This window comes from Botrytis cinerea, chromosome 11 (assembly GCF_000143535.2).
Source record: "Botrytis cinerea B05.10 chromosome 11, complete sequence".
NCBI lineage: Eukaryota > Fungi > Ascomycota > Leotiomycetes > Helotiales > Sclerotiniaceae > Botrytis > Botrytis cinerea.
The window spans coordinates 854,036-878,338 of NC_037320.1; the positions used below are offsets into that span (position 1 = coordinate 854,036).

Consider the following 24,303-nt stretch of genomic DNA (forward strand, 5'->3'; position numbering starts at 1 on the left):
CCATGTCAAAGCCGTTGATACAATTCCGAAGTAAGATAGATATATTAGCCGAATCGATCAAACGAAATAGCTATTTCGTCACTGACGAAAATATATATCATAATCGTAATGTATGTAATAAAATTTGCATGGGGATTTATATGGAATTTCTTTTCGTCGAAAATATCAATAACTTTGCCACCACAGGACACTTCGTAGAAAAGAGAAAGTTAAGCCGATGTTACAACACATGACTACCGAAAAACATAATCATATCACGTGTTTTCCCACACACACTCGAAGTGGGATGTAGTCACCTATATAGAAAAGGAACCCCTCTTTATATAAAGAGGGAAGATAGAATAATACTACCTTTATATCCTATATGATTTTTGTATATACGCCTCCTTACGAAGTCTGTCCAACAATTATTCAAATCTTACAAATTATAACTTATAGATTATATCACTAGATCAATCATGCTAATCAATCGACCAGCAATTCATTTATATATTCACTCCTCTATCTCATCCATTATTTATCATTCCTTCCCCCTTCACTTTCTCATTCCTTCCACCCTCCCTATCTCGTTCATTCACCCCCCTAACCCATTTATCATTCCCTTCCCTTCCCACTCAAAACTAAGAAGAACTTGTTATAAAACCCTATTATAGCATCCAAATCACTCACTACATCTTCCCCTCCCATCCCTCATTCCAATCCCTTACACCCCACTGCACCTCAAAACCAATATCCCATATCCCATATCCCATCCCTTCTCATCCCTTCCCTTCCCTCCTTCCCCCCTTCAACAACATCAATCTCCCTCTCCCTCTCCCTCTCCCTCTCCCTCTCCCTCTCCCTCTCCCTCTCCCTCTCCCTCTCCCTCTCCCTCTCCCTCTCCCTCTCCCTCTCCCTCTCCCTCTCCCTCTCCCTCTCCCTCTCCTCTCCCTCTCCCTCTCCCTCTCCCTCTCCCTCTCCCTCTCCCTCTCCCTCTCCCTCTCCCTCTCCCTCTCCCTCTCCCTCTCCCTCTCCCTCTCTTCTTTATACCCACTACCACTATTATTAGCATTACCACTATCATTCATCACTCTTTCCATCACTCTTTCCATCACTTATCCCAATCTCAACATTAATCAATCCTTACAGCTCCTTCAATTTTATCCCCTTGTATCATTTTGCCAAAGATAGATTTCCTCCATTTTTATATTCCTTCCATTCCAAAAAACCATTTCAACTCCTCATTCACATCACCCTATTCCGAATTCTTACAACAGTCAAACATCATTCCATTTACACTCTCCAACTCACCTATCATCCTAAATCCCAAATCCCAAATCCCCTCTAACATTCCATACCTCCCTCATCTTTCACTTTTTCAAAAACAAAGCAAAAAAACAAACAAACAACAACAGTCTCCATTGTTAACCTTCATAATGAACAACATTATATTGATATCGTATTTGCTTGCTTGCAACGCTAAAACTATTTTTCATAACTGACCCTTTTATTTTCAACCCCACATTGCCTTCAGACTAATCTAAGTCTTAACATCTGGTTCGGTTCTACCGATATACTCCTTAAACTTCAACAACTCCACAGCGAAATCTACATTATCCTTCAGGAATACTTGAGCATCTTGACCATAGGTACTCTTATCATCTGTATGTTTCTCAATATACAATCTAATAGTAGCACCCGAAGAACCAGTACCACTGAGACGAACGACGATTCGGGATCCATCAGAGAATTTAACGTAAAGACCTTGGTTGGGTGAAACGCTGCCATCAAGATCAGTGTAGGAGAAATCTCCTGCATCAGAAACTGTACGGTCTGTAAGGTAATATGTAAGCGATTTTGTCATGATACATCAAAACACTGAAAGAGAAAACTTACCACCAATCTTGCTGCCAATGAATGAAGAATCCTCAATCTTGGCATTCAAATCCTTAACAACCTTTGCAGCACCCTCACTGCTAACATCTTCATAATCGTATCTAGTGAAGAAAGTACGTCCATAGATGGTCCAGAAATCATGTTGAATCTTGGCAATACTTGGAGTAACACTTGGATCCTTTTCACCAATAGCGGCGATAATGTTCAACCAAGCAACAACAGCCCAGAGGCCATCCTTTTCACGGATATGGTTTGATCCAGTACCGAAAGATTCCTCACCACAGATGGAAAGCTTATCAGCATCGAACAAAGCACAGAAGAATTTCCATCCGGTAGGAACTTCATAGCAGTTGAGACCTTGAGCTTTAGCAACAAGATCAACAGCTCCAGATGTTGGCATACTGCGGGCAAGACCGTAGACACCTTGCTTCTTGAAGTATGGAATAGATTGGGCGTAGTGAGCAATAATTGCAAGACTGTCACCAGGGGAGACGAACGCATTAGCTCCGTAAATCATGTTACGGTCTCCATCTCCATCACTTGCAGCACCGAAATGAATCTGTCCCTTATCAACAGCCTCAACAAGTGAGTGAGCGTAGGTCAAGTTAGGATCTGGGTGACCTCCATTGAAATCTGGCGAAGGAATACAGTTTTGTGTGCTAGAGCTTGGAAGACCCAATTCAGTCTCAAAGATAGCCTTTCCGTAAGGACCAGTGACACCAGAGAGGGCATCAAACAGAACCTTAAAGTCGGTGTGTGTTTCGAAGAATTTCTTGATGAGAGGGAAATCAAAGATATCCTTCAACATCTCAACATAATCGGCACATGAATCAATAATCTCAACTTCCAATGAACCATATGTTTTTGTGCCAATTGTAGCAATGTCGACTTCTGGGATATCGGCAATCTTGTACTCGGTGAGAGTTTTTGAGGCTTCGAAAATCTTGTTTGTAACCGATTCTGGAGCTGGTCCACCATTGGCGAGGTTGTATTTGATACCAAAATCATTCTTTGGGCCTATTCGTCAATAAAAAATTAGCTATGATCTCTGTTCTCCCATTGCATCATCACTCAGGCAGGTCCATTCGACCTCATCGCCCCATCCCCCCAAATGAAGCAGAATACTCAAACATACCTCCAGCATTGTGACTAGCAGTCAACAAGATACCACCAGTCGCCTTTCTCTTTCTGATAACATGCGACGCCGCGGGGGTACTCAAGATACCATTTTGACCAATCAACAACTTCTTGACACCGTACGCGGCACCGATCTTTGCAATCAATTGCACCACCTCTGGGTTCCAGTATCGTCCATCGCCACCAATAACGAGGAAACTGTCCTTGACACCCTCGGGGATGGAGAGGAGAATGGAGGTAACGAAGGACTCGCTGTAGTGTTCTTGTTGGAAAACAACCACCTTCTTACGGAGACCAGAACTGCATGTTGAGGAGATTAGCAAACTGGACTGGAATGAAATGAAATAAATTTTGATATGCGGTTTCTGGATAAGGATGAAGCAACACTCAATATCCCCATCAAAACCCAACCAGCAGATACCGATAGAACATTTGATCAAGGAGAGGAGAGGAGAGGAGAGGTGAGGTGAGGTGAAGTGGGGTTCCAGCTCCAAACACAAACAAGTACTTACGTTCCTGGCTTCTGATCCGTAAAAGGCTTCAAAGAAACAGTCTTGACACTCATGATTTCTGCTTTGATACGATTCTTCCAACGAAGGATGAAAAAAAGACACGAAGGGATGATGAGAGAAAACAGAGAGGTGAAAAGGGGGCCGAGAGAGGTTTTGATGCCAACAAGACAAGCTCAACCAGCGGTGTTGATATTTGGCTCGTGGGTGGAGAAGGTTCGTTTGGTGGGGCATTCGTTGAGAGGAACACATAGGTACATACTTCGCACATACCTGGAAGGATGCTGGGCTGGATGCATATGAATGGATGTGCGGACCCCACTCTTCGTGATGGGATGAGGGGTGAAGATCCTGGATGATGGATGGATGGATTGATGGATGGATTACCTCATACATACCATACATGCCATGATACCATACATACCATACACACCACACACACCACACATCCCATACATCCCACACACATTAGACATCAGCCTATTCTATTCCCAATTCCTCACGTCGTCCAAGTCTTGGTTAGACACAGTTGTATCATGATCCTCAAGACCACCCACACCCACGTAGATATACATCACAATGGCATGATCCCTCCGATACGATAGTTGCCATGACCCGTAAATATACTTTGGCGCACAAATCCCAGTATCAATATCTGGTGGATGAAATGCGAAAGAGCTCTCAGCCTCATATTATAAACTATCGGACGGCCCCTTGAGCTTAGTCTTCATAGCTCGGAACTTTTTCTCGTTCGGGTTTAGATTGTATACTGAGGAAGTGTGGGAATACGGTCTTCTCATTCAAATTCAATAATTATATAATCATATAATCATATAATTTCGACGTCTCGCAAGCTTCGATGCAAAATCTAGACACATGTAGATCATGATATGCCATACAGTCCCAATCCAGGATTATCGACTGCCTTTCTTTACAACTTTCTGGTGGCAGGGAATATTCAATCATTTCCCTTCCACACCGCATGGATGATTCCTAGCGTAACGCCATCATACGACGAGACGGAAGCTATGATCTACTAGGTAAACTCGTATTATTCATATTAACCATCAAGTACCTAACTACAACAATTCCACTCGCTCTTCTCACAGCGTAGCAATGCAGCCCTCCATTCTCTTCGTTGGGGGTATCACTCTGCAACCAACATCATCACCACAAAGTATCACCATCATCATCCCACTCATCAATGCCACGAAAGAACCTGTTCATGCCCAACAATCTCAGAAATGCAGCATGTGAAGACTCATCCTACCAAACCCTCACTTCGCAACAGGTACTGGTTGAAAAACCCTCTCCTTCCAATATCGTGCCTCATCAATACTCTCCAAGATATCTTCTCTCCCTCGATGTTTCCCCTGTTTCTTTGGTTGATCCACCAAGACTCGTAGATCGCACCAACGCTTGGCAGCTTCTTTAATACTGCTCACGTCCAAGATTCGATAATGCAGATGCTCGATTACTTGTTTGTAGGGTCCTTTGCTCAAGAATGCTTTGTCCGCATGAACACTATTTCCAGCGAGTAATGCGCGACGGGGTTCGGGAACCCATGATTTGATGTACTGGAGGAGAGATTCGGCAGCTTCCGTGGGAGTGGTGGTCGAGGAGAGAACTTCGGAGGTCAAGCCAGTGGAGGCGTGGGTTGTGGTACACCATTCGTCCTGTAGGTTGAGATTGTAAGTATAATGTGAGACCTTCAATGAATGAAAATGAAGATATTATAAGAGAAAAAGAGATGTGCAAGCTTGCAAATCCGAGTTAGAAGAAATGAAGAGGGTACAGACCATTTTATCCATCGTCTCTTGATCCTGATGAATCACAGCATTCCAGCCTTTCTCATCCATCACCTCCAAATTTCCATTTGTAATCACACATGAGATTTCAATAATGACATCGTTTTCAACATCCAGTCCTGTCATCTATATGATGTGCCATTGTTAGCCCGCAAGCTTGAACATATCATATCGCTCAACTTTTGATCCAATGCGGACATTGGAATTGAGATATCAATAGAGGAATGGATGGATAATGGAGGGGTAATAATGAAGAAATAAAATACCTCACAATCAATCCAAACCAATGGATGACTGGTGCTTACTTCCTCCATCTTTATGGACGATACGCAGCTTGAGTGCTTATATCAGAATCCGACACCAAACTCAACAATTGAGAATCACAAGTATCAAGTGCCCGAATTGAATGGAGACAATGTCGATGAATGAACGAACGAATGGAAGAAATCAAAAGAAAACACATCCAACAATCTAATCTCACAAAACCAACCCCAAAATTCTCACATCGTACCTGCTCATCTAATCTCATCCCATGGTGAAAATCCTCGCAAACAACCCCGCTATCAGGCGTCTAACAGTATTGATTGATTCGAGTGATACATACCCTCCAGGTTCTCAGCTTCAGACATGCAACACAAGTTTCCAGATCACGTGAGCTTACTCATCTTGGTGGAATCAGGGTGTCGGTGTGAGCCGATGTTCATCCGAGCGTCGCGATGTTTCTGATGTGCAATATTGTTTGCCGATGGGTATGAACACGTGGATGGGATGATTTGATTGATTTGATTTGTTGAGAAGGAGATTGGATTGGATTGGCTATTCTTGACTCTACTTGACTCGAATCAAAATCTTGATATCAAGATTGATGAAGTATTCAGACATACAACAACGAACAGCTCCATCCAGTCAAACCATATGCCAAGATGTAGGTCTGCTCCATGACACATTCAGTATAAGCATACCATCATCCACTCATCCACATTGGCCTAGATCATCAAGCATGGCACCGTCGCAACATTGATTCATACTGGGTACTTACTCCGAAGAATCACCAGTTCTCGGATTCCTTGCATTCAAAGTTCAGAAAAGGCAATTGTCCCATGTACCAAACAGTTCACCAGGTTCTGCCTATTTCTTAATCTATAATATGTGCATTACATAAGAAACACGGGACCAACAGTTGGACTGGTGGATTGACTAGTTGGACAATATCCTCATGTACTTAGTAGGTACTTGTAAAGGAGCTGTTGGGTATTTCTACGGATATGGCAAGATGATTAAGGGTGAGCGATAGCGCTAGTACTGGCTTCCATCTCCTTATAATGATCTTTTGAAACTTTCTCTTCGGAAACCCTTTTCTGTTATTCACATTATTTTCTGTTCACCCTAGCTCAAAAGCTCAAGATGTCTCTCAAAGGCAAGGAGGTTGAGTTGTCGCGCGAAGTACACTTAATTCTACGCAGAAATCTTCGGATGTCGCCCCAGGATAGAGCATTATACGAGCGTGTTGCAACGTTGAAAGATCCCACATCAATCGCTCGCGCAGAGAAGAATCAGTTAGATGGGCTTCCACCTCCAGATGAAGAAGATAGACTTTGTGTGGAAAAGGTTGGCTTAGCTATGGCGGAGCTGAAGGACAAAGTGGCAGTCAGCCACGTTACCCTTACTCAGGAAGAGGCTGATATCATCTTATTTGGCGCTACGTGGGAACTAGATAATCCAGCCAGTGGCAAAAGATATCTTCTGTGGTCTATGGACCTTGTGGAGGCAGAACGGCAGCTTGTCGAAAAAGTACAGACGTCCTTGGGTAATCCTTATGACAACGCGATCAAGCGCCTTGCCGGAAAACGATGGGATGAACTAAGACAACTCGATCAGCCAGCCAGGGAGCAACGGCGTGAGCAGAAAGCACAGGAAATGCGTGCCGCGTTTGCCGCGCAAAGGGAAGCTGGTCGGCCGAGATGGGTGCAGGAAATGCTTGCCGCGAAGCTAGCTCATTGGGGGTTTGTTATCTTTCGGACAGATTATCGTGAAGGTAAAGATAAGAAATGGCATGTCTTCAAAGGCGTTTACAGAATGACCGCAGCTATTGTGCTACGTGACTGTTGGAACAAAGCAAACACCCTGGTTACGACACAGAAATCTTTTCTTGTTTCTGATCCAAAACTGGACGGGGCGAGCCTGGACACATTACGAGAAAGATTCAAGAGAATGAGGGAAAATGACGAGATTCCTAGTGGGAGAGCAACGGATTGCTTTCTAGTGGTAGATGAGGCGGTTCTTGACCACAATGTGATATCAACGAAGACTCTTTACAAACCTAAAAGTCCCGGGGAAGCGGATCCCTGGGATACTACACTGTCTTTAAGAGCTGTAGATCCGGATTATAACAACACAGATACATTGAATTTCGAAGGATACATTACGATTCCTCTTCCTAAGGTCTTTGACTGGTTGTACTACTGTTTCATGCCCAAAAGTAAGTATTGGAAAACGCGATATCTGATCACTAAGGGAGGTCCTGCGGAGGTGATGGTCTGTACTCCTTTCACATCCCGCACTCTTTGCATTATTAGAAATTATTATACTGTTGTGGTTCATTATGTGCTAACAGCGATATTTAGGACCCTGACGCGCCATATCCAGCCTATCGTTCAGGTATGGAATCACTTTTACCATAAATGAATGGTATGATCGAACGATATCTGTCCATAATTGCAGTCTAGAATTGTAAAGACACATTATAAGAAATTGGTTCTTGCTCATGTTTTTCTTATTTACAATCATGCAAGATAATTCGATTTCTTGCGGCGATTTGTTCATGATGGTCCATATGACCGTGAGTCGTTCCTGAAATTAAACCAGAAGGTATTCAAGTCATTATTCAATTCATAATTTGGATTCATTTCAATTAAAATGCCATTGTAAAGAGCCATTATTAGTACGGTGTACAAGCTGGTGCGATGCCCAGCGGACTAGGAAATAAGAAAATTATATCGGCGAATATAACCGCACATATCATTTTCGAGGGGACAACTATTATAAGTACCCCACAATACTTTACACTCACCGCAAGGTGATATTCCAATACACCCGGCTTAAGGGATCACTTACAAATTCTTTAAGAAGCACACTCGCCGAACGCCGTTTGACAACCCGATCCAACGTCACAATATGTACCGCAAAAGTCGGAAGTGTTACCGCAATATCCACTTTCACTACAGCATTTTGGAGACTCGCAGGTATATCCTGTACCGGTATAGATTAGTAACAGCTTACAGTAATGGTCATGGGTGTGTGAAACACCTAAAATATTCTAGAGAAGGAAAAAGTCTTTTTTAGTTCGCTTACCACTATCACCACCGCATGAGCCATCAGGTGAGAGAGTGACGGTTGGCAATGCCGCAATAGTCGTCGTAGCCGTATCGGACGCAGATGAAAACGTTGCAGACGCACTGTGCAGCTGTCAAATAGTGAATGACACCCCACGCCACAGAAGTCAGTCGTCGAACCACAGTTTCCATATTCCGAGCAGCAATCTCCAAGTGAGCTACCTTCACATGTGTAGTTTGTATTATTGGCACCGCACAAACAATTGGGTAAGATGCCGGAAGTTGCATCCCTATACTAAAGTGCTGTCGCAATGTCCAGTTCCCACTACAGCTCGGAGCCTCAAAGATGTGTCGTGGATTGGCGCAGATCACGTACCGCAGTCCCTATTACATGAACCGTTGAGTGAGAATTTCAGGATTGGCTAACTACAATCTACAATTACAAGCTACATAAATCCTCTAACATGTTTATCTAATCGCCGGCAGTGCCATTCAACTGAGCTGTGCCTTCTCTAATACAATAGCGATAGCCTGGAGCAAACGAACACGAACTGACATTCTTCGGATCCCATGTGAGTGAAGGATTCCACGCGATTAAATCATCTATATTAACTATTTACACCAGAAAATCACGTTAGTAAGACATACATATATGTTGCAATTTCGACGGGGTAGAAATTTACCACCAAGGTGACAATATGAACCGATTCCATCGTGGCTACCACAGGAAAGAAAACAAAACTTACTACCATAAAAATAACATATAAATCCACATTTGTTTATAGTATTCGACTTGCTCTCGAAATGCCGCGCGTATTTTCCACAGGACTCAGAAGTACCAGGGGCGAGTGGAAGATTTTTCACTGATGTATATTTGGGCTTGTACGCGCGAGTTTTTGTAGCAGTGCCGACAGCTGGCCATGTGAATGGCGTAGTGGTTGAATATGTAGTCACGAAACAGCTGGCTGGAGCGAAGAGTTCGGAACAGGGATGTCTTGTTTTGGAGGTTGGGGATGCGGATATAGTGATGGAGTTGGGGTTGGAGAGATATGTGGCTGTGGTTGTGGTTGTGGTTGTGATTGTGGTTGTGATGGTGGTTGTGATGGTAGAACCTATTGGGGGGTTTTGAGGTGGAGATGCGAACATGGAAAGGAGATCTGGGAGGAAAACATAATACTGAGAAGTTTTTTAGTTAACTTAAATCCACTGGATTTCTTAATGTGTAACGATTTTGTATGAGTTCTTATGAAAAACGATAGAAGCTTGAACTCACCCAAATACACAGAAAGCTAATCATGATGAACAAAACAAAGATATCAATGTTTTGTTTGAATGGACTTAAAATAAATAAAAAAAAGCCCGTTCTTTAATAACAAACTTACAAAATCCCAGGAACTTGGGTCGTCCTATTTTGTTTTGAGACTTGTCCGCACAAAACACGCTGTAGCCTTCGGTGACGGCTCAAATCGTGCTTAGACTCGGAGTATGCGATTGCTATTAGCTTAGTGCTCGCTTAGAGCTCTCTGTGCCGCATCTTTACTTCGAAGCTCAGGGGTTTGAGCAATCGCCGACTTTTGCTGAGGTCATAGTGGTAGGATGGGTAGATTTGGTTTGGGATATGTGATGGTGTGATTTTGGTTGGTTGTGGAATGGGGGAGGTGGAGATAATTGGTGAAGTGGGTTTATGAAGGAGTTTATATCCAGGGAACTATTTCTCAAGTAATATTTTGGTGATGAAAGGAATCCCAAGAAGTTTTCGTTGGAGGTTTTTTCTCGCATTCTAAGACTCAATCAAGATACCCAATTCTGGTCCAAATCACATTAGAATATCTACTGAGCGATCTTGCTTAGCTTTTTTGTTATCCATCTTCTTCTTCACCCTCCACTCACTCTTACGAGCTTTTTACTCCTTTTTGTAGAAGTTGACAGTTTCGTCATTACTTTCTGCGCTGCCTGTAGTCAATATTCTGATTTTTTCACTCTTTATGGCGATTTTTTCGCTACAAGAGCTATCATCCTCCCTCTTATTACTCTCCATCATCCCATACCGCTTCTTTGAGCCACTTTATTCCTCTTATTTCACTTCATGTACCTTGCAGTCTAGCTCCCGGAAAAAATCAACATAAATCCAACACACATATACCTCTTACCATCGTATCACATCAAAGAGTTCACCCATGTGGTATCTTTAAAACAAGCAAGAATACATACTACACTCATTCCCCGAAACCCTTTGCTTCTATAGAGCCACGCAACCATGTCAAATAAATAGTACTACCACACAAAGTTTCTGAATCAACGCAGTCATCAAATTAGCTGCATGATTTTCCCTTCACGGTTTTTCAACTTGACGATTCGATTGTGGGTTTGATACTTTAGATCGCGTTGACGTGGTAGCTCAAATAAACTCGTGGGTCTAGCATTCACAATCTTGGGCAGCAATACCTGTGATTGTATTTTCTCTGGGGCTGGAGAGTCGCTCTTCTCTCTATTCTCATCTGGAACTGGAGGCACTCCACACAACCAGAATACTCTGATGCTGAGATCGGACTGAAAATTTTATCGCTAGCTTGTTCAGCGAACCCTGCCTGATCTTGGGATCTTTCTCCCTATCGGTCTCTTGGTATCAATAAGCCTTCTGCGTGGACTCGAGTCCATGTTCATGAATGAGGTAGCAAATTCTAGTTGCTTGTTTGAGAATCAGAGACAGGAAATCCAATGTGTTGTGGAATGCCATTATAACACCTATATAATCGATGAGGTAAAACGAGGCTTGTGACTAGGCAACTTGAGGTCGATACAGAGGACCTTTTATTTCACTCAAGTCCCAGGACTGTGGCTTGTTTAGTGGAAAAATTTGACTTTCTAGTACTCGATCTATCTGGTTTCGATTTATAAATATCAGACCGGATTTTTGACGATTTTTAAGGACTAGATCATGATACCCGAAATAACAACACGACTTAAATATACTTGTAAAGCACAATTAATCGAGGTACAATAACAAGTCAAAGTTATTAGAAGCGCAAAATGCCATTCATTATCAATACTCCTAATTACCGACTATGCCACCCATATACCCATCCATTAAACTACTCCAATATGCATCCTTTACTAATTGCAGTTCCAATCCCGTTCAATTCCCAACTCCACAATGTATTCATAAACCGACCTGCGGTTTTCTATTTTATTTTATTCCCTTTATTTTCCCTCAATATCTCACACCTCTCTTTCCCAATTCCTTCCTCCCCACACCCTCTTCAGGCCAAACCCACCCACGACCCCTCTTAGCCTCTCTCTTCTCCGCCAACTGTGGTTCCGGAATCCAATCATCCTTTGGCAAAATCTTCCTCCTAGTCCCCTCAGCCGGTGCACCAATCTCCGTCTTCCAGGTCACCTGTCCAGGCAACATCTCATCTCTCGCCAACATATGCAAATACCAAAGCGCCATCAACGCCGTCATGTTCTCCAATTTATCATCCTCGACGGAATTCTCCACATCGGAATGAGCAGCAAGCTGAATAGTTTGAACCTCGAGATATCCAAAATGCGGAACAGATTCGGATCCGTTGCGTACCACGACAAGTTCGATTTCCGTCATGATGAATCCATAACGACATCCGTGTTCGCGCATACATTTGTGTAGATGCGCAAGACCGCGGAGATATTCCACTTTGCGATGGTTGCCCTCGACGCGCATGCCGGTATTCCAGCGATCGAAAGATTTGACTAATCCGACGACGCGACCGAGACCTCGCCCGTAAATTAGTTGGGAGTTGTCGTCGGTGTAGTTGGAGATGAAAGATGGATCGCCGGATTTCTGTCCCATGGCTGTTGATGCACGCATCATGAGATGACGGGTCCCTTGGGAAATGGAAAGTGCGTTATTGAGTTTTTTAGCGTAAAATTGGGTGTAGATATTTTGCAATTCGTGTTCATTCTCAGGATTGTTGCAAGCGCGGGATGGCTGTTGGAAAATATCAGATGGGAGACCAAGGTTAAGTAGATCGTGAAATCCGGGAATGGAGGAGATGGTGGTGGTATTGAAGGAGGTCCAGGGTCGGATTTGTCGAATGTCCCACCAGAAATGCTTGGCGTTTGTGTCGCGGACATGGATGTTGAGTTGACGGACTAGTGCTGGAGCGGGATTGGGAGAGGTCAAGTAGGTGGCGAGATTGGAGGTGGAGGAGAAGTGAATCGGGGCAATGTCGTCTATGCTGCTCATTTGAGCAAGGGGAGATGGCTCACGTGCAGGAGTTGGGTATCGCTCATGTGGTTGTGGTGAGTATGATTCCATGACTGACATGTTTGGAGACTGTTGGATGTAGTTTGGCATTTGACGATAAGTTGGGAATCCGTATTTGCCAAGTGTTTGGCCGTCAAGACTGGAGCTTGAGGAACGTCTGTGTTGCTGACTTTCAACTGATTGAACAGCGTGCATTGGCGAGCAAAGAGTAGACATTGGACGAGTATTCGAGGGAAATATATCAGAGCTAAACACGATTGTCTCGGGATTCGTGTAGCTCCTATTATGAGTTGGTTTGAATGCACGACTAGCGGCATTCTTTTTTGATGTTTTGGTTACTCTCATCCCAGCTGAGGGTGAAGCATTGATTTCCTGATCCTGTGGACGGATCTTAGGTAGGAGAAGTGGGCCATGCTGTCTAATTGGTGATCTAGCCGGAGTAGTCATCTGGGTACTTGAAATGCTGATAGAATCGGATGGAGATGAATCGCGAGAATAGATTGACACTTGTGAACCGGCGCGAGAATGTCCCAGTCTAAAAGGAGCACTAATTAAAGGCTCCTCAAATGTAAATTGTGGTGGGGTGGTTGGCTCAAATGAGAACGAAGAATAATCAAATGACATTTCTGCTACCGGACTGTATACATAAAAATGTTAGCTAGTGCTATGGTAATACGATTGTATTGACAATGTCAGGTGCTTGACTTACGCAGAGCTATGAGTAAAGAGGTGGTGAGCGGTAGATGGTCTGTGTCTATTATGACAACACTATATTAAAGTTCTGATGAAGGAGCCGGCTCCAGATATTTTTGATTGCTTCAAGATCAACTGAAGAATATTAAAAAGTGTGATATGATGATATGATGATGAGCACAGCTCTTCTAATTTTTTTGATGACAGAAGAAATGTCTAATGCGAATGAATGAAGAATGAAAGAAAGAGTATGAGATGAGACTGGATAACTAAAAAAGAGATATGAGGTGATAATCAACAGTACTTATCCTTATTGAAATCGAGTAGAAGGGTAGTATCCAATACCTAGATCACGACTTGACATCTGGGCAGGGGTATCCAGAAAAAGATCTAAATAACCCGAAACGCGGAGAAATGTAGTTAGACGAGACTGAAAAAATGCAAAGTGGATATGATACCGTTTCTTGGTCAAGAAGATGAGGCCATGTGGTTCGTTCTTCAGCAGCCGCCGGATAAATATAATCTCAATTGGGTTAAGTCTATGATGCACTACTGCAATGCAATGCAATGTTAAAATGACTCATTTTTAGACTATTTAACCTTGCCCATGAACGCCAATATCTTTGGATGGTGGATCCGGGGAGATCGTATTTTACATGGGAATTTGATAATTCTTACTGGGAAATTAAGAAATAAACCAATCAACATAGATTATCACAAATCGAATCAAAATAGAGGCGCTGGTTGTGAAGTAAGCAAAAAGACGCGTTCGGATAATTACATTTTAGAATATGTACACCATGAACACCAAAAACCACGGAATCGCGTGCAGCTTCGCGAAATTTCTCCAAGCGCTCGTGTTACCGATATCAACAAGACAACATTGCACAACATTAAGTATAGGGCAGGGTATAGGTACTCGTACAGAATAACGGCAACGGCATTGAACGATGATTTCATAGGTATCGATACTTGAAGACGTACCTAAGAATAATTTGTCGCCTTATTGGTCAACCAGCGCGTGCTTAATGAAACTTTTTTTGGCTTTTGCGACATACGACTGGCCAAATTGTCGACCCATCAAAGTTCGGTGAATCGGAATAGATTTTTTCAATAAGCAATAGTTCAACTCAACTGTGGAGTACTAATTGAAACTATGCCCAATTTCGATCATACTATCCAAGTACCGCGGCCGGCAGACGCTTTTACTAACAAGTTTACACAGCCGACCCCCAAGCGCCCAGGTAACATTATGCTTTATTCAAGTGAGACTTCTCAAAGCGAAGAAATGTCACGTTAATCCAAGATCGGGTTTGAAGAAATGGAGACTGGCGGTTACGTGTCAGGGTCGTGTTGACGACATAACCTCTTCTTGAAGATCATTGGTAGAGAAGCACACGCCAATAAGCGAATGATCTACCTAATATCCCAGTTTTCTTCTCGACGCGCCGCATACCTACCTGGGTATGAATAGCATAGTTGTGCATGGGTTGTAGACGAATCAATTGGATCTTGATAGATTGGCTTGAATTATTGGATATCGTTCGATTTTTATATCTTGGAACTTTGATGGGAGCGATGCGATGTATGATTCCGAGAATTAATCAAGATGTTTATCTTGTTTCATGATCTACGTTTCACAGTTTCAAGAAGGAAAACTCTGACTCATTATTATCTGTACAGTCCAGAGAAGCAGGATACATGGATGAGAGATCAGATGGAAGAATCCATAGTCCATATCTGATAAGCACTGGTATGATATCGTCATATCATTTATCAGATGAAACTTTCCCAAAGTGTAGAGGAATCTAGAGGTTCACTAGAATATGACAATGACAAGCCATAAAGCCGGGGGCAAATGACAGTTGTCAAATTGACATTCATGCCTTTAAGCTTCGGCCTCGAAAAGAGGTCTTCCTGAGATTAGCCTTCTTCATACTCCAAATTGAGACGTCTCGCATTTCTCAAGGCAAGAGGTCGAGACAGTACGTACTGCCCGAAATGCCATTATGGGATTTAATATTTCCCATAACTAATTTTGTACGATCAGGTAGTATTTTCTTCTCGGATAGCTCGCCTGAGCTGTCTAAAAATGGACTTCTGGAGTTCGGAAAGTCCCAAAGCGCTTAGACTTTACTGAGGTCCAAGATAGATAGAGCGGGTTCACGATAACGGTCGTAGGATTGGTTATCGTCCTTTCTCGTACCCTTGAAGGGCTGAACGAGGGAACGAGAACGATAGATGTTTCGTGGAGTTTTCTTTTGCTTGACTTTGGAATGATTGATTGGTTAGCTGTTTCGTTTGACTTCGGGACTTTCATCCGACGATTAGAATTTCATTGGAAAGAGTGGATCACGTGCGTAATCTACAATCGCTTGGAGAGACTCCACTTGATTTTCCTCCGGGCGGCTACGAAAATTAAAATATATTGGAAAACTCACGAGCGGAGAATAATGTGGACACTGTCTATGCGGATGGTTGAAGAACTTTAAATTTTCTATCTTGGGATTATTGATCAAGGATTAAATATTGAACTATCTTTGGCTTCAGAGCCCCAGAGTTACATTTCAACAAACGTGTCGTCCACGTGATGAGATTCCGACACAAGTTCGTTTGGTTTTGCGCGTACATGTATCGTGTTCAATGCTTCATTCTCTGCATCTCAATCCACAATTCGCCCGTGTGCTTGAAATCCTTCCGATTCTTTATCCCGATCGTCACTATTACGTTCTTGGCAGACCGACGGCGAATCTCAGCTGCTCGACGACCGCTGCGGATTCGAAAGGCCTCAAACTGGCTTATGCGTTCGGGTGATCTGTCGTGAGATGTCCGCGAAAATGAGCAGTGTTCGAAACTTGGTCCCTACCGCCCTTCAGAATTGCGGCGGTTATGTTTATTGCGCTCAGACTTTGATGGAGTCCGGTAGATGAGGAGGGGAAGACATCGAAGGATTTGATTCGGACTTTTGTCCTTATTCTATGCTTTCACTTTTTCATGTATTATGTGTTGATGTTCAGCACTGAGATGAATTTTCTGACTCTCATAACAAGTTTCAGCTGAAATCACGATTTACTGAAACCCGTCATTGCAAATTGCTTCAGCCGCATGTCACTAATTTCTCAAAGAGAAAAACATCTTTTTGTTGCATATATTCGCCATTTATTACTCCTTTCAATGTTGAATGCAGTTTTGTTGCATATCTCGTCCGCTACTTATTACTCTTCTCAGTGTTGGATGCAGATTCATTCGCGTTTTCGCTTTTTATTTCCAAGAGTTGACTAGTATTGTTGGCCGTGCTGGAGCTTCTTTGTCTGTTTCCGGTATCGTGAATAATCCACAACCTTCTTTCTTAACAAAACATCTCGTGTTTTTTGTCTAGAACTTAATTTTCTATACAAGTTCTCTTGGCAAGTGTAATTTTCAATTTCACAGACCTACAATCAAATCATCCACAATCTTCGGATCAATAGATTCGTGGAATGAACGAATAACATTACATTACTCCAAGGCCATGTGAAAAAGTCCAAGGTTGCAGATTTCACATTGCGGTATGCACTGAGTGTGGAATGTATGCTGGTGGGTTGAAGTATGCCCGTTGATTCTTAGGAAAATACTATCTTTCAGTAGGTCTTAGTCTATCCGACTTATACTATCAGGGGCATGACCAATCGATATGTAAATTGACATTGATAGGTAAAGCCATTCTCTACAACAATTTGCCAACGCTGGTTTTCTAGGGATATGTCGTCAAATATTCGGTGATTGCCTCATTTCACCGCCTTGCACTTCCTCAACTTATGACTACCATTTGGTCTTATATCACATTACTTATGTTCCTCAATTGAGAGGCTTATTTTCAAACATATAGCAATGAGTCAGGAAACAATATTTGGGGAAGCCAATTTAAAGCGCGCCGAATGCAAATCACAGTGTGATCATTGTGAAGTTTCTTCTCGATTGAGTTGATAGGAGTCAACATATGCATTATACCCGAGGTCGGAAAAATTAGTTTTACTTAATGTCAAACTGATGCCGCAAAATCAGTAATATTAGTTTGCACAATTCAGAATGTTGCGCAAGTCAAGGATTGCTAGCGCACCCTACTACTCCAGAGGATTGCTCAATCACGGTACTTAAGTATGGGTATCGAGGGTTAGGTCTCTTGGTTGCCAAAGCGCAAAAGGATGCACGGTTGACGTCAAAGTCAGAGCTCTAGGGCTCGTTTACTGTGACAAATATTGAAGGCGTTTTGTTCTGGACAACTAGTCGCGAATTCAAGAATTCCCAGCAGGAGACGCGTGTATCTTAGGATTCAAACAAATTTGGACACTTATTGATGGAGTAAACCTATGGGACTAGTCTGAGTCTTTTCAAATCGTGTCTTACATCCTTCCAAAGATAAGAAGCTCTTTCGAGAAAACAACTCAACGGTTTGTCTGTGTCTAACAAATAATTCCAGGAAGAAGAATGACAATAGATGGTCCAGTCCAAAGCAAACTATCGGCAAATGATCCTATACCCATTTTTATTCTCGTTGTTGCTCATATGAGAGAGACTAGAAAGATTCAAAGTATGTTATACTCAGTAAATAAATCACAAACTTCTCTGCTGTGAGTTCAAAAGCACGAAACTAACCATGATGACTCCATTTTCAATCATCTCAACCTTTTCATATCTCAATTTATGTTTCTACCTACAGGCCTGTAGACTCACATTGATTAAGCCTCTCCGCGAATGAACACAACTACATGAACCATATCGATTGGGAAACAGCAAGAAGACAGATCCAATGAAGAATATATAACTTGAGGTTATTACCTTCTTTTTTGGCGGATATCCTCAACAGAGACAAAATCAAAGAACCATACCATTCGTTCCTAAGAAATTGATTCCAGAATGTCTACTTCCCAGAAGGCCAATCCCTTGAAAAGGGAATTAAAATACGACAAATATACAGATACTTTGAACATTGACTTTGAACTCCACGGGAGCTGGAGAACTGATGCCAAAGATGCTATCTTCCAAGGTATTCAGAAATACCTAAATACTAAGAGAATCGTTTTCGAGATCCACTTTGAGGATCACAGTACCTTCACTACAAACGAGCAGACTACCATCAGAAATCGCATCGAAGGGATCTCTCGAAACATCAATCTTCTGGAGGTGGGTGCGCGCCAACGAAAGGGATTAAAGGATCAAATTGAACAGGTCGAAGCAATATTCCATATGCCTAACTTCAGCACTCGGCAGCTCAAATGTAGTTCTGGCTTTGGAGGTTTGATACCAGAATTGGTTCTCAAGTACACGTACAAGACTGATAATTATGGGACTTGTTACGGATGTGAGGCGGATAGTGAATGGGTGGACATCGAACGGTATATCAACGACTTCGCAGCTGAGAAGAAACTGCCCAATGATGGATGAAAGGAGTTGGTTGTTACGACGATTATCAACCTGATGGTTGCATAGAACTTCGGTCACATGGTTTTGGAGTGGTATTGAGATAGAAGTGAATAGGGTTAATTTGGGGGGGGGGAGGGTGAATGTCAGTCAACGATGTGTTTTACGCTCTGAATTTGTATCTTCAAGAATAATGATAGAATTACTGGATAATCTATACCACTTCAAGATTCTTTCGCATATCGTAAATCATAGATTATAGAAGTGAACTGCTAGTATTCTGTCACAAAAGAAGAGACTGTAGATCTCTCTGGAAATTTTTGAAGCTTCAATAGCATGAATACATCGTCTCCTTGCACCCTCGTCTTTCATTTCGATTAATTATTTATATTCATCCCCCAGTCTTACCCAAGAATATTCTCTACACATACAATTGAACACAAATGGAAGGACGTTAATTCCTTAGTGAATCTGATTGATTTTATTGGTTTGCGTAAAAAATGTTAAATTGAGAAACAAATCCTCGGTATATTATCTTCAATTTCGAAATAAGCCACAAACTCTCATCTCGGGCCTGTGAAAAATATTATGGTGACTCAAATTCACTTTTGATATTTATATTGCATCTGGAGCATTTTAATTCACTTGCGGTTATAGAATTATGATGGGCAATCTAATTTCCCCAAATTCTATGTTAATACTAGTAATCTATTCAACATGCCGAAAAGCAATGATCTTGTCGGAAAATCGGCCGTGTGATCATAAGAGGGTGTTTTATCAACTAGCGAAGAGCTAGCGCTTTTTTGTAAAGCACTAGCTTCCCGTAGTTTCAATGACCAGGAAAGATTCCAACCACAATAGATCGACAAAAGTACCTCACACTTATTGAGCAAGTGGATATCAACAGTTCTAGATCATTCACGAATATACAACGAGAGCTTAATTCGTGGCAACTCGTCATCCGCATATCCTCACCAAATATAAAATCAAAAGGTCCCATTTTTTGACTGATCTATCCCGCCGACAATGTCTAATCAACAGGCAAACACACAGTCTGCGGCCATAGACTTCTGTCCCGAAGCAAAATATGTTGAAGAGACCAAAACCGTCACCGTCATCTTCAACACGGATCGCGACTGGATACATGGCCCTCAAGATCCCATCATCAAGCAGATATCCCAACATTCCATGAAAATCAAGAAAATGATCCTCATCATTGAGTTTCCCGCCACCACCACCGACCCATTGAGATTGTCGCACATTAAAGAGCGCATCGAGTCGATCGTTGCAGCTATAAATCTGGCTGACCTTCAAACCCCAACAAATGCTGTCGAAGTAACGCAAGCTTTGGTTCACTCGCGTGATTACAAGGTTGAGCAGCTCAACTGCCTGGTTCCTTTGGAGGATTTGTGTATGGATTATACTTTGAAGATTAGCGTGAATGGGGGGGAGTATTTGGATAAGTTCAATACTAAACTGGGTGTGAGATTGGCTAAGCAGTTCAAGAAGTATATTGGGAAGTTTGCAGATGTTTCTCGTGCTGGATAGGAGAAACTGTGGATGATAGGGATCGAAGGATTTTAGTGCCTCACAACCGATCTCATCTCGAGGGTGAGAATGGTCAACGTAGATCAAATTTAGTTGGAGATATAAATATTGATTTATAGGTGTAATTTTTATGCCTTTGCAACTGTGGGAAAAAATGTTAGACAATTCAGAAATGATTCTATAATCTCTTGGCTATTAGATCTCAAAGTGAAATTACCTATGTTGGTTCAACTTCCTCTCGCCCAACCTTGATGTTGTTGCATTAGCTGATTTTGAAACTATCATAATGATACATAAAATTCGACAGAAGATTGCGATACGCAATCAAAATTGATACTTATGTTATAAATTTTTCGGGAAGGACACCATTTTGTGAATCTAAAACTGTTTCCACCCTTGTTCATAGATGTCTTGAATGGATTGAAAGCACTCCTGTGATGGTTTGGATTTCTCATTGGCAAACAGATTGCCTCTATAAATTTGACACTTGATGTTTTTCTTTACGATATGGAAGGCCATCATTGTTTTTTTATTTACTTTACAAATACCTACAACTCCAACAGTCATGATCCATACAGAAAACTATAGCAAGCAATCCATTCACGAATATATCATGACAAATCAGTCCCCCCTCTTTCAACTTTTAATCTGCATCTTTCGCATACACATAACGCAAGTTCTCTCCATATGATCCCTCGTGTTGTTATATAATGGCTAAAACTCAGCCGGCAGAGTTTTCAATAGCATCTAGTCCAACCTCCGCTCCGGAAGCGCGTTTTGATTGCAAAGGCAGCATCATAAGAATCAATTTCAGACCATCTGGCCCCTGGAAAAACAGGGAAGATGATGACAGCGTTACCAAAATTCAGCAACTTGCTTCCATCTCTAAAAAAAGTCATTTTAGAGATTGACTCCTCCCAGCCTGGCACTTCCATTTAGGAGACAAGAAGGCTATTCAGAATCGTATCACAAAGATGCGTGATGCGATCAATTCGGGTCTTGATGGTGGATCAAATAAATATAATCAAATCATGGACGTTCAATTTACGGCTCACATGTCTAAATGGAGTACCAGGACGATGAAATGTTTTTTACTTTTTGAAACTTGGGTCCAAGATGAGATCTCAATTTCATTGAAGGTGGTGGAGCTTCTCGGTTTTGTATAGCAGTAAATTAAAAAAAAAAATGAATAGATTTAGAAAAAGGAATTCAGGACGTTGGTCTGATAAAGAATCAGGGGATCAATTCATAACCATCTATGAACAGTACAGAATGATATTTATGATTGCGATGCTTCGGGTTTTCAATTCGCTAATAATCTCGGTCACATACAATTCTTCGGGGGCGGAAAGAGGATGAAGATGGGTTGGGCTTAACCCAAGGATAGAATGTCGTTGATGTGTGTGCTTTCTGTGTCTTGATACTTTGTAGCTACGATGCTTGTTTGAGATAATTTAAGGATCGTCTAACATCCTCATGCATTGGATTTTGAAACAAAAGTATGCTGCTGCTTTATCTCCTAACCTTATAATGTAACATTTGAATGTGAGCCCATGATATTGCAGGAGTAGCTGATTTGCATTGAGGTGTGAAGGTAGACTGCTACTAATTTCGCGATTAGTTGTTGCATAGTAATTTTTAAATTTGATAGGTAATAGACTGAACGAATTTGAATGCACATGTGAGGAGAGTGCAGAAGAGAGAGCCGCATTTGGAGGCTGAAGAAACGAAACTGACATCCCTTGGCACTAAGCTCGAGTGAATAGAAATAAAGTTTGGGAGAGATACGTGAGTGTTATCGTCGAAAATTAGATTCGCGCAGTGACGAGCTGATGTGGCAAGTCGAACAAGTAGAAGGACATTGAAGTAATTGTACGAGAAATTTGTAGATTTCATATGTTTTTGCAGCAGAAGAATGTCGTGTAGTCGAGCTTCAAGTCGTCGACGTTGCTTGAAGTGGATATTGTAGATATTTTAAACAAACTTCAATATTCACGTTTTAAACACCTTCATTGTGTGATTTAAACAATCTTCAATTGTGTTTTACACATCTTCAAAATATATTTAAAACACTATCTGAGCTATGTTTTAAACGTATTTGAATTTGTGTTTTAAGCGATTTTTAAAAGCGTATAAAACCGCTTCGATAAGCGTTTTAAACAGTTCTTATAGTCGATTTAAGCGTCTTTGCGGTCAAAAGAGATATATACGAGGGGACGTAGTGTATATTAAGAATTGCGCTTTCTCGCCTTATTGTTGCATAGCATACGAAGTATTATTGAACAAATTTTATTAATGTTATTTTTTTGACTATTGCATTTGCGTAGTCCTACCATAATATACCCACAACCTTGATAGATGCCATACATCGTGAGGTATTCATCTAGTCCTAGCCTTAAGATCTCTCAAAGCTTGCGAAGAGAAAGACAATCGCGAACTACATCCTTCAAGATTGAATATTATTTCATCATTTCCGGAAGCTTGGATCTAGCACCACACACTCTCACATCACTATTTGGGTCTTGCGCCTTATAATTCCTTCGACATTATTACTTTCCCAGAAACCATTAAGTATACACGTGATATTATCCGTGAACTGCACACTCTTTTCTCCCTTCCAGTTGTGGATAGGATGCATCTGTACACAGCACGTACCCCTTACTTTCCGCTCTCTTCTCTAATTGTTGTTCTAACAATTGTTTTTCAATTCTCCTTTTTGCAACTAAATCCTCAAGATAGCGACAGGGCAAAGCTGCATCCATGCAATCTTAGGCAAAGACAAAAATTGGAGTTCACCGTCTACCTTCTCTCCCTACTTCATTGTTGTTTGATCAAGTTTTCGTGTGATTGCAGCTTTACGGCTCTCTATTATGCGTTCCGTTGTAGAAAACACCACTCTTCTTGATCCGCTCCCCACACATATTGTCGCAATATAGATGTGTCTTTAGTTCTGGGCTGTGTTCACACCAAGACGTTTTAATCGTCTGATTGATTCTGATGTATTCCAATTCCTTGTTCATATCCTCGATTATATTGCCCGATGTATATGCATTCATTTAGCTCAATAGACGTAAAGATGGATATAATTCCTATCTGCGTTCGTTTTCTTTCAAAGACAACAACTATTTTTGAGAATGTTCAATTTCATCAACTGCGAGTTCAATGAAGTGCTTTCTTGACAAATATTCTTGCGATAAACTTCTCTTGTGTGATGGCCTGGCTTCTCGCTCGTTCTCGTTCATTACAACTTCTTCGAATTTAATAAAAGTCAAATATTCTTTCGATTGTTCGGGTGTCTCTAAATCCGGATTTGTTGCTTTTCCTGTTTCACTGATACTGTTGCATCGATAAACAAAGCTAATGCTCTCCGCTCTTTCATAAGTGCTCTTCTTCCCCTCTTTAATTTCATGGATTGATATAGCCTCAAATTCAATTCTAAAACATGACTGCCCTTGTTTGTCTTACATGAAACCTCGAGTTCTTGTGTATATCTCAAAAAATACTTGAGGTAGATTGTTGAGATTGAGGTTGAACTTGCTGTTCTGGTTCTGCTAACGAAGAACGAGGAAAATGAATATGCAAGAGAACGGTTCCTCTTCATATAGTCAAAATACAGATTTATTTATACCCATTATTACTTGAGCTAGACTCATCAGTGCTGTAAAAATTGTAAGACTTGGCGGGGTACGTAACCGAGGGTCTACTAGTACACGGAGTTGCAACTTTCCTACCTCTTAATTCAACATTACGATCTC

The 24,303-nt window shown here is 41.7% G+C and overlaps 6 protein-coding genes across 6 annotated transcripts; 3 read left to right on the top strand and 3 right to left on the bottom strand.

Annotated features, from left to right (window-relative positions):
- Positions 1 to 1,451: 1,451 nt before the first annotated feature.
- Positions 1,452 to 3,602, bottom strand: BCIN_11g02490 (hypothetical protein). The gene is made up of 4 exons (XM_001556691.2): positions 3,525 to 3,602; positions 3,011 to 3,312; positions 1,876 to 2,892; positions 1,452 to 1,812 (listed from the first exon to the last, which is right to left on the bottom strand). Exons 1-4 carry the CDS (start codon positions 3,575 to 3,577, stop codon positions 1,520 to 1,522), a joined length of 1,665 nt encoding a protein of 554 aa, XP_001556741.2. The 5' UTR covers positions 3,578 to 3,602; the 3' UTR covers positions 1,452 to 1,519.
- A 1,036-nt stretch (positions 3,603 to 4,638) lies between these two features.
- On the bottom strand, positions 4,639 to 5,778 carry Bcrex2. Its single transcript, XM_024695899.1, has 3 exons — positions 5,596 to 5,778; positions 5,321 to 5,455; positions 4,639 to 5,197 (listed from the first exon to the last, which is right to left on the bottom strand). The coding sequence occupies exons 1-3, from the start codon at positions 5,641 to 5,643 to the stop codon at positions 4,799 to 4,801; spliced, it is 582 nt and encodes a 193-aa protein (XP_024551701.1). The 5' UTR covers positions 5,644 to 5,778; the 3' UTR covers positions 4,639 to 4,798.
- A 321-nt stretch (positions 5,779 to 6,099) lies between these two features.
- On the top strand, positions 6,100 to 8,343 carry BCIN_11g02510 (hypothetical protein). Its single transcript, XM_024695900.1, has 2 exons — positions 6,100 to 7,864; positions 7,954 to 8,343. Exons 1-2 carry the CDS (start codon positions 6,734 to 6,736, stop codon positions 8,008 to 8,010), a joined length of 1,188 nt encoding a protein of 395 aa, XP_024551702.1. The 5' UTR covers positions 6,100 to 6,733; the 3' UTR covers positions 8,011 to 8,343.
- Positions 8,344 to 11,727: 3,384 nt separating this feature from the next.
- Positions 11,728 to 13,817, bottom strand: BCIN_11g02520 (hypothetical protein). Its single transcript, XM_001556696.2, has one exon. It carries the CDS (start codon positions 13,529 to 13,531, stop codon positions 11,873 to 11,875), a length of 1,659 nt encoding a protein of 552 aa, XP_001556746.2. The 5' UTR covers positions 13,532 to 13,817; the 3' UTR covers positions 11,728 to 11,872.
- A 4,358-nt stretch (positions 13,818 to 18,175) lies between these two features.
- BCIN_11g02530 (hypothetical protein) lies at positions 18,176 to 19,149 on the top strand. The gene has a single exon (XM_001556698.2). The coding sequence runs from the start codon at positions 18,497 to 18,499 to the stop codon at positions 19,022 to 19,024; it is 528 nt and encodes a 175-aa protein (XP_001556748.1). The 5' UTR covers positions 18,176 to 18,496; the 3' UTR covers positions 19,025 to 19,149.
- Positions 19,150 to 19,864: 715 nt separating this feature from the next.
- BCIN_11g02540 (hypothetical protein) lies at positions 19,865 to 20,652 on the top strand. The gene has a single exon (XM_001556699.2). The coding sequence runs from the start codon at positions 20,027 to 20,029 to the stop codon at positions 20,546 to 20,548; it is 522 nt and encodes a 173-aa protein (XP_001556749.2). The 5' UTR covers positions 19,865 to 20,026; the 3' UTR covers positions 20,549 to 20,652.
- Positions 20,653 to 24,303: the final 3,651 nt, after the last annotated feature.